At 42.0% G+C, this 9,842-nt stretch overlaps 4 protein-coding genes across 4 annotated transcripts; 2 read left to right on the forward strand and 2 right to left on the reverse strand.

The window, feature by feature from the left end:
* Positions 1-31: 31 nt before the first annotated feature.
* On the forward strand, positions 32-1,741 carry LOC144090686 (uncharacterized). Its single transcript, XM_077622405.1, has 2 exons — positions 32-725; positions 1,567-1,741. Exons 1-2 carry the CDS (start codon positions 34-36, stop codon positions 1,577-1,579), a joined length of 705 nt encoding a protein of 234 aa, XP_077478531.1. The 5' UTR covers positions 32-33; the 3' UTR covers positions 1,580-1,741.
* LOC144090691 (histone H2A-like) lies at positions 1,385-1,925 on the reverse strand. The gene has a single exon (XM_077622410.1). It carries the CDS (start codon positions 1,912-1,914, stop codon positions 1,528-1,530), a length of 387 nt encoding a protein of 128 aa, XP_077478536.1. The 5' UTR covers positions 1,915-1,925; the 3' UTR covers positions 1,385-1,527.
* Positions 1,926-2,245: 320 nt separating this feature from the next.
* Positions 2,246-2,681, forward strand: LOC144090688 (histone H3). Its single transcript, XM_077622407.1, has one exon. The coding sequence runs from the start codon at positions 2,269-2,271 to the stop codon at positions 2,677-2,679; it is 411 nt and encodes a 136-aa protein (XP_077478533.1). The 5' UTR covers positions 2,246-2,268; the 3' UTR covers positions 2,680-2,681.
* Positions 2,682-4,720: 2,039 nt separating this feature from the next.
* Positions 4,721-9,337, reverse strand: LOC144090685 (bile salt-activated lipase-like). The gene is made up of 11 exons (XM_077622404.1): positions 9,266-9,337; positions 9,052-9,199; positions 8,847-8,966; positions 7,671-7,868; positions 7,014-7,144; positions 6,667-6,774; positions 6,472-6,586; positions 5,966-6,152; positions 5,661-5,864; positions 5,067-5,276; positions 4,721-4,971 (listed from the first exon to the last, which is right to left on the reverse strand). The coding sequence occupies exons 1-11, from the start codon at positions 9,332-9,334 to the stop codon at positions 4,791-4,793; spliced, it is 1,671 nt and encodes a 556-aa protein (XP_077478530.1). The 5' UTR covers positions 9,335-9,337; the 3' UTR covers positions 4,721-4,790.
* Between the last annotated feature and the right edge of the window lie 505 nt (positions 9,338-9,842).

Below are 9,842 nucleotides of genomic sequence, written 5' to 3' on the forward strand. Positions count from 1 at the left end.
AGCAAACCGCCCGGTTGAGTCTCCATGGTTCTCATGGCGCCTTTAAATGCAGCCTCCTGTCGGAGGCAGAGCATCAGTTCAGTCAGACCTACCGAAGTAAACATGGCAGAAGTTGCTCCAGCAGCGACCACCGCGGCGAAAGCGACCAAGAAGAAGGCAGCGAAACCGGCGAAAAAACGTGCCGGACCTAGCGTCAGCGAGCTAATCGTCCAAGCGGTGGCCGCTTCCAACGAACGCAATGGCGTTTCCCTGGCTTCCCTCAAGAAGTCGCTGGTCGCCTCCGGCTACGACGTGGACAAGAACAAGTCTCGCGTCAAGACGGCCGTCGTCTCCTTGGTCAACAAGGGCACCCTCGTCCAGACCAAAGGCACCGGCGCTTCCGGCTCTTTCAAGATGAACAAGAAAGCCGACGCCAAGCCCAAGGCGCCCGTTAAAGCCGTCAAGAAGACCCCAACGAAAGCCAAGAAGCCTGCAGCCAAGAAGGCGGCAGTGAGCAAAAAGCCTAAAACCGCCGCGGCCAAGAAGGCGGTTGCCAAGAAGAGCCCTAAAAAGGCCGCCAAAACAACAACGCCTAAGAAAGCAGCGGCCAAGAAGCCCACCAAGAGCCCCAAAAAGGCGGCGGCTTCGCCTAAAAAGGCTCCCCCTGCAAAGAAGGCTGCTAAGAAGAGCCCAGCCAAGAGGGTTGCCAGACCCAAAACTGTCAAGAAGGCAGCGTCCAAGAAGAAGTAGATAACTTACTTATCTTCTCTAAAAACGGCTCTTTTAAGAGCCACCACATATTCCATAGAGAGCAGTGTTTGCGATGGGTTTATTTACAGTTTCTGCAATTTGAATTTATATACAATGGTAATTTTATTCTCTGTGAGTAAATTATCGTTAAGGTACAGCTGACAATTGATGGTATTGTTAATTTGATTATCATCACTTGCTAATAGTTGGGGTAAATATTATTCAACTGCTGAGTGTATCACCAGTCAATTTTAAATCTCATCGTTCTTTCTTTGACACCCATCTATTTTAATTCCATTTACTCATTTTGTCTGATTTATGATTGGAATACAGTACGTACTTTATTTAACTGATGTAGTTTTTCACGTGCACTAATAAAGAAAGGTGCATTAAAATTTAAAGTAGGTTACTGATTGTGACAATATAACAGACTACCATTGACAGAGCAAGACGTCAAAAACCTTTTGGTTCCAAGGACTGTCAAATAAACTGTTTAAAAATGTTTAATATATTGATACACAACAACGTCAGTTTCTACATACTACAGATCTCAGTTTTAAAAGTTAGGAGCAATTTTAGCACTAGGTTTGTGGAATTCTACCATCTTTTAAACCATAAATAGCTTTGCTTGAATTATATGAACAATTAAGTAATTGTCATCTAGTAAGTAGGTACCTGTAAACTCGTTCAATTAATAAAAAATGATAATATTAATAATAAAAGAAAGGATTGCTCGTTATACGGAGTGCGTGGCTCTTAAAAGAGCCGTTTGGGGAGTATTTCAAAAGAGCAACAGATTTACTTATTCTTGGCTGCCTTCTCGGTTTTCTTGGGCAGAAGCACGGCCTGAATGTTGGGCAAAACACCACCCTGAGCGATTGTCACTCCGCCCAGGAGTTTGTTGAGCTCCTCGTCGTTGCGGACGGCCAACTGCAAGTGGCGGGGGATGATCCTGGTCTTCTTGTTGTCGCGAGCAGCGTTGCCGGCCAACTCGAGGATCTCAGCGGTCAGGTACTCGAGCACGGCTGCCAAGTAGACGGGGGCGCCGGCACCAACACGCTGGGCGTAGTTGCCTTTACGGAGCAATCTGTGGACTCGACCGACCGGGAACTGAAGTCCGGCACGGGATGAACGAGTCTTAGCCTTTGCTCTGGCCTTGCCTCCGGTTTTGCCTCTTCCACTCATATTGATTAGACTTTTCCGATGTAAGAACTCAGAAAATTGTGAATTACAACGGCCAAAGTCCTCCTTTAATAACTAGTAAATGCGCGGGACATTTGAGGCAGACCAACCAAAAGAAAGACTTTCAGCGCGGAGAGCGGCCATAGGGCTATTCGCTTGTGGGGGGCAGTTTGAACACACGCCACCAATTGGCACAGACCATTGTCCCTCTTCCAGGCGGGGCTTAGCAGAGTCCACCAATCAGGATAGTGCGGAGCGAGTCATTCATTCGCGCCAAATCAGGCTTTAAAACCAACTCGCATCCGTTCAGCGTCACTTCGTTTTCTTTTACTGAAGAGCCTCCTTCTCAAGAGCACCATGGCGAGAACTAAGCAGACTGCCCGCAAGTCTACCGGCGGCAAAGCACCTAGGAAGCAGCTGGCTACCAAGGCCGCCCGCAAGAGCGCCCCGGCCACCGGCGGTGTCAAGAAACCTCACCGTTACAGGCCCGGAACCGTGGCTCTCCGTGAGATTCGCCGTTACCAGAAGTCCACCGAACTGCTCATCCGCAAGCTCCCGTTTCAGCGCCTGGTGAGAGAGATTGCCCAGGACTTCAAGACCGACCTGCGTTTCCAGAGCTCCGCCGTCATGGCCTTGCAAGAGGCCAGTGAAGCTTATCTGGTTGGTCTTTTCGAGGACACCAACTTGTGTGCCATCCACGCTAAGAGGGTCACCATCATGCCTAAAGACATCCAACTTGCCCGTCGTATTCGTGGAGAAAGAGCTTAAGTTCTCCATATTTCATATCATTCAACGGCTCTTTTAAGAGCCACCACTATACTTCAAAGAGATAATTTCAATCTACTTCGTAAAACGGTAACGAAATACATGTTTATTTGCATGATTAACATGTTACCAACATACTTAATCAATAGTCGTTCACGTATTGGTCGGAAGCTTCTTTGCTCCAACCAGCCATTTAAAATGTACAAAATCTTTTCATGGTGGCTAATGCAGGAGCGCCTCTTTCTGATTGGCTGTGCATCTTTCCACCACAACAATAATATACTGCTGTAAAATGGCCGCCGGTTACTAAATTCCAATCTTCGTAAGACGGAAACATAATCATTTGCATGATTAAAACTATATCAAGAGATGTGTACTGATTGGTCAGAATCTTCTTCGCTACAACCAGCCAATCAAAATGTACAATATCTTTTCGCGACGGCTGCTGGATAAGCGCCTCTTTCTGATTGGTTGTCCATGTTTCCACCACAGCAGTATACTGCTGTAATATGGCAGCCGGCTACTAACGCCGCCGACTCTGAATTTTTAAATCTTTTATACATAAACACGAGGACGCTACGTTTCTATCACGAATTTCTCGCACGTGTTTAGTTTTCGCTCAATCCCACTACTTCACCAAACCTGCGCGCAATAGTTTTGTCGAAACTCTAGCCACGTTAGGTGCAGTTTTGCTTTAGAGAGTCATACATCATTCGCCCAATCGTTTCTGAGCTTTTTGAAGATCTGCAGCTATTTGCTAACAAACAGAATCATCGAGACTCTAAACGTAAACGAGTGTGGAAAATGAGTTCGAGAAGGAGACCAGTAGAAGGCAAGTGTCAGGAAGAACTTTGTGGAGCAATAGCACGTCACCAACACGACAATACAATTCAAGATAAAGTCGTTCTTCACAGACTAGAAGGTTGGTTCCCCTTTGACCCCTATTTGTTTGTATATCGGGGCCATTCTCGAATTGGAATGTTTTATTGCACCTTAAAAATGGCTGCCGTCACGCCACTCTTCAACGGTCAAGGCAAGGTGGGTCAATCCTAGTATTCGATCTCCTTATTACAGACATACTCAAAATGATGCAATTTCACTGGTTAACTTTAAAGAAAATTGAAATTAAAGTTGCTACATGCGTACTTTGTTCAAGGTTTAAAATCCCAATTTTGTGGTACTGTAAATAGATCATTTCTTAATTCCCAGGTGAAGTGGTCAATCTCAATAGTAGACCTCTCTGACTACTCCCAAAATCAAAATTATGCAATCTCACAGATTAGATTTTGAGAAAATTTGAATTAAAATTGCTACATTTCAAACTTTTTTTTTGTTCCATTTCCAGAGTTTTTGATTTTACTAGTGGCAAAGCTGACCAAATATTTTAAATCTACCATCTAAGTCAGGGTGGGCAAACAGATTTTTGTTCCAAACGATCCAGCATAGACACTTTGACCAATGAGATTTCTGCAGAAGACAAGAACCACCTAACTGGGTTGGAATGAAAACCCGCACCCACAGAGAGAATTCGTTTGTCTGCACAGTTCGTAGGCAAAGATTCTTTGTAAAGCAGACTTTGAGCACGCACACGAGAACCCACACTGGAGAGAAACCCTTTGCATGCTCTCTTTGCCATAGTTATACTACTAGATTGACCTATTGTATGTTGTTTTGTACTATACTGTATTATTACTGTGAACATTTGAATGTACCAATAAATTTAAAGACATTCATTACTGCATTAAGCCTCTTTTTCTCAATTTAAAAATATTTATTTATACATGTTTAGACATTGATGTTTATTTTGCCATATGGTTATATCTCATTTGAAAATGTTCATGTTCTGTCCATAAGGTTAATGTTACTCCATAAGATTAATTGGCATAATCTGAATTTCCCTTCATTACTATATTCAAGACTAATAAATAACAAAGACAGAGGAAATTTTTGGAATAAATCTTTATTAGTTCTCTACAATGATGTCAGTCCATCAAATTTAAGGCTGTCAGAGGCTTTTATTTTTAACATATTGCAACATTTTTCAAATAGTATTTCTTTTTACACACATTAAATACATATATTACAATTCACACACATAATAAATATATTAGTCTTCATTCCGAGATGTTTATTGGAAGTTTGGGTAAGACGCTGGTCCAGAAATGCACATAACGCATCCTCATCTTCTGTCTTACATAATTCTTATCCATATCGTGATGGATCTCCAGATACTGGTGTCCATTGGTAAACCTAGGCCAGGTGGTGGGAACGCTCAAGTCCCCTTTGTTGGGGTCTCTGTAAAAACATGGAGGAAAAAAAAACAGCACAATCACAAATTAACCAGGGTCATCTTTTTGACTTTTTGGGAGCTTTCTTTTGACAAATCGTACCCAGTTTTGGCAAAGTTGGTCCAATAGGCGATCATGTAGCGAGCCAGATCGCGGTGGCGAGGCCAGTATCCCAGCGGCGTGCTCAGAGGCTTTCCGAAAACATACTGCAGGTCGTCGGCGTGGTCCGCTCCCATCCAGCTGGGGTAAGGCAGAGCGATACCGCCCATGCGGTTTGGCTCAGAAAACAGATACGAGTAGGTACGACCGGATCTTTAAAGAGACAACGACCCAAGAAGGGGAAAAATAATGTCAAAGGGAGTCCATGCAGTGTTACCTTGAGATAAGAGCAACTTGAAATTTGTATTTTTAGCCACACACCGTATTTTCCGGACTATAAGTCGCACTTTTTTCCATAGTTAATAGTTTGACTGGACCCCTAATTTTTTTTACTGTGTTTTATGCTGTAGTTATCCAAAAATGGTTAATATCTCGCATTTTGACTCGTTCCCTATTTTCCACTTACTTCAACGTGTCATGTTAAACTCCAGGGCAACTTGTATTTTTTTTTTCCCTTGCATTGTGCTTTTTTTTTTACCAGTATGACTTGTAATCCAAAAAAGGTAAGCACTCATGTAACAAAAATGGTATGCTCACGTGGCATTAGCAGCATGAAGGTAAAGGGCGGCCTGTGTAGGAACCAAGAAGATGTAATCGGTTCCAACATCCACGATTGTTCTCTTAATGTCCTCCTTTTTGGGAGTGGACGGCCACGATGAAGTGTACGTGGCGTATGCGTTTTCCAGACCCTGCTTGCCCTGGTCTTTGGTGTACGTAGCGAGCAGCCTCTTCATGTCATCGCTAACATGAAGAAAAGGACATTTGACGATTGCAGTTTAACACTCACTGTAAATCTATGAAGGTTGCATTTTAGGGGATTGATAATTGGAGCAAAAGCTTACATAGGCGTGTCCACTAGGTGGGAGTTGATGGAAGGGATGTCGACTGCGGTGAAAAGATGTCCGTCCATGTCGTTGACTCCAGCAATGTAGTCGATGGCGGCGGCGTTGTGGAATAATTTGGAAGGATCGTCGGGCAGGAAATCGCCGTCAATTACAGCTGACAGGATCAAGTTGTTTATGAGGGGGGCTGAAGGAGGGAGAAACATGAAAAATATGGATTAAAAAGTCATAGCCACTTTGTAAATTGTCAAATTAGAATAGCTCGTATTTAGCTTTGTATCATTTTCATTTACTTTTTTCAGAATCTCATTCATTTCTTTAACTTAAAAGCCTTGCTTGATAGCCTATTTAGTCTTTCATGAGATTATTTTGGTTACATTGTGCTCTCTTTTTGATTTAAATGAAGCGAGGCGTTTAAAATTCGCCTTTAGAGCTTAATTTTTCGCAAAGTTTGTCAACCTTTCTGCTAAGGCAGAACATGTAATGTGAGGAGTTTGTTTGTTTACCATCAGGCGAGCTGGACATTTTGAGAGTGCCTGCTTTTGTCAGCAAAACGGGATCGGTCATCTTTAAACAGGCCACCATTCTCTCATCCGTGGGGCACTTGACTTTAATTGCAATCTGAGCACAGTGCAAAAAAAAGGCTTTTCTACTGTTTTACAGCCATAGCAGACGAGTGAAAGAATTTCTGTATACTGCACCTCTTGTGCAATCTTGCGGGGGTTCTTGATGATAGCCCAGGGGCAAAGAGCCACACCACTCTGGGAGATGGCTCTCTTGATTATTCCCTTGTTATGTGGGGTCAGCGTCTGCAAATAGACAAACAAATCTCACATATATTGTCTAAAATGTACAAACTTAACCTCTTAGATCTATGAAATAAGAGGCAAATGACTAATTCCAATAAAAGCAAGTCCTCGAATGAAATAATGCGCAAAGTACACAAAATTAAACGGAATTATCAACAAATAACATAGTCATTTCCCCCCATTTTTCCCAAATCTGCATTTATTCAGTGGATATTATTTGTGAAAAATGAGCATCCCACCTGAAAGCTCACACTCGCACCACCCGCGGATTCGCCAAAGATGGTGATGTTGTCTGGATCTCCTCCAAAGGAGCGAATGTTTCGGTGAACCCAGCCGATAGCCGCCTGCTGGTCCCACAGTCCGTAGTTCCCTGTCCAAAGGAAGAAAAAAATGCTCACACAACAATTTCTGCTTCCTCTACATTTACCGTGCTATTTCCTTCTAAAACACGTGTCAAAGTGGCGGCCCGGGGGCCAAATCTGGCCCGCCGAATCATTTTGTGTGGCCCGGGAAAGTCAATCATGAGTGGCGACTTTCTGTTTTAGGATCAAATTAAAATGAAGAGTATAGATGTATATTACATTTCCTGATTTTCCCCTTTTTAAATCAATAATTGTAATTTTGAATCCATTTTTTTCTGTTTTTAGTTCAAAATCATTTTGTAAAATCTATAAATATATAAAAAAGCTAAAATAAACATTGTTTTAGATCTGTAATAAACTGAATATTCAGGGCTTTTAATCCAGTTCTTTTAATCCATTTATAAAAAAAAAAAATCTAAATATTATATCTAAAATGGTCCGGCCCACATGAAATCGAGTTGACGTCAACGCGGCCCACGAACATACCCGAGTCTGACAACCCTGTTATAAAAGAACAAAACATCTGAGTTTTACCTGGCAAACTAGGGTCTCCCGTGCTGAGGAAGCCCAAAGTTCCCACACGGTATCCCAGCGTCACCACGATAACATTTCCTCTATCTGAAATCTCTTGCCCATCGTAGAGATGATTATCCAGAAAGTTAGCACCCATCGAGCCTCCAGCCAGGAAAGCTCCACCGTAGATCCAGACCATAACGGGTAGATTGGTGGACACTAGGAGCGTAAAACAAATGTCATCCATTAAATAGTGCAGTGTTTCCCAACCACTGTGTTGTGAGCAATGGTCAGGTGTCATTAAGAATAAGAAAGAAAAATAAATATGAATATCGTGAGATTAAAAATTGAACTATTACAAGGTTGAAATAAAAATATGATGAACGTTAAATTGTAGATTACTGTACTTTCTCGCATATAAGCCGTATATGTACTAAAAAAAACATGACTGAATCAAGGGTGTGGCTTATATGCGCACAAGACTACTGTGTTTTTTACCAGTAGATGTCGGCAAATTAACATTTATTATTTGTTGGTTATTTTCTGTTTTGCACTAAGAAAACAACCATTATTGGATGAATGACTAACTTCCTTATGATATTGACCCTAATCCAGATTTTCCCTTCAAAGTAACACATTTATACTCCCTATTAAAACATGAATATGGATGTGAAAATTGTGAATCAGGGGGCGGCTTATACGCGAGAAATTGTAAAATTCAACGATTTCAAGGCAATTTTCAAAAAGCATATGGCTTCTACGCAGTGGCGGCTTATATGCGAGAAAATACGGTATCTATTTCAAGATTCTAATTGTGAAACAGTCATTTTGTTGCTTATTTTTTTCTAACATGAACCGGAAGTTGTTTGATTTCTAGGGCATCAACTTTTGGCGAGAAAGTCCATTTTTGCGTAATATTAGGAGATTGAAGTCACATTTTACGGACATCAACATTTGGTGACATTAGGTAATTATGAAAAATTTGATTTTGGAATCATTTTAGAGGTTTATGGGATTCCTGCCGATAAAACTTTGATGAGAATGACTATTTTAATATAGGCGACATAGTTTGAAATGCAGATTTTCAGATGGTGATGTCCCCCTAGATTTTTTTCAATGCAAAAAGTGCGCCACAGCTCAAAAATTTTAGGAAACACTGAAATAGTGCACAAGTACCCGAGTTCTTTCATTTCGTACCTGCTCTGTTGTGAGGAACCCAAATGTTGAGGTAGAGACAATCTTCGCTTCCTCTCGTGTCCGTCATGAGCAAGTTCAACTGAAGACACCTCTTCCGGTATTCCGTCACTTTCAGAACACCTGACGAATCAAAAGATGTCGCCATTCTTAAAGAATGTGGATTGTTAGGTGGTGGTCCAAACCATCCCAACCGGAGTGCACTCACCGTCCCAACCAGGGTGACGCCGAGGTTTCTCAAACCTTCCAGGAATGTCGGCAAAAGGAACCCCTTTAAAGATGTCCATGTGGTGACGGAAACCCAGACGGATATTTTCGCCCTCCACCATGCCGCCTTCGGTGTAGACCACCCCAAGCTGAAGACAAATGAGCATCAAGCGTGAATGAATATATTATGGAAAAATGGATGTTTGATAACTTACAGAGGTGGCGGACACCGTCTCCAGGAACAACGCAAGCGCAAGCGCGATCAAGATGCCCAGCTTCTCCATCGTGACCAGCCTGAATTCCTCGATGACTGGGCGCTGCGCTTTTATAAAGCGGACCCTCCCCCCCGAGCCACCTATGAACGTATATACGATATGTTTTCGCTGCTTTTTTAGTCATGTGCGGCATGGAAAATTGACACAGCTGTGTTTTTAACTCCAAGTCACACTGCAAAGTTAATCATCACACCCTCAGTTTTATTAGATATGAACTGCATGCCTCGTTTATAGGTCACATTATTTTAGTTAGAGCAGCACAATTAATTTAGGACGAGCGAATTCTTCAATTTGATCAAAAATAATAATATTTAAAGATTGCTTATACATTGAATTTGAGCTTCTGAAAAAGTCGGCACCCCCCCGTTCAAATGCAATGGTTTGGGAGGTCATAAAAAATAAATAAAATATTGCCCAAAAAAAAATAATTTTTGCAGAGTACAATCAAAAATAAAAATTTAGGAGCAAAATCTGCAACCCACTTTAATATGTCATCTTTCAAACAATATGAATGTAC

This window comes from Stigmatopora argus, chromosome 16 (assembly GCF_051989625.1).
Source record: "Stigmatopora argus isolate UIUO_Sarg chromosome 16, RoL_Sarg_1.0, whole genome shotgun sequence".
In the NCBI taxonomy this organism is placed as follows: Eukaryota; Metazoa; Chordata; class Actinopteri; order Syngnathiformes; family Syngnathidae; genus Stigmatopora; species Stigmatopora argus.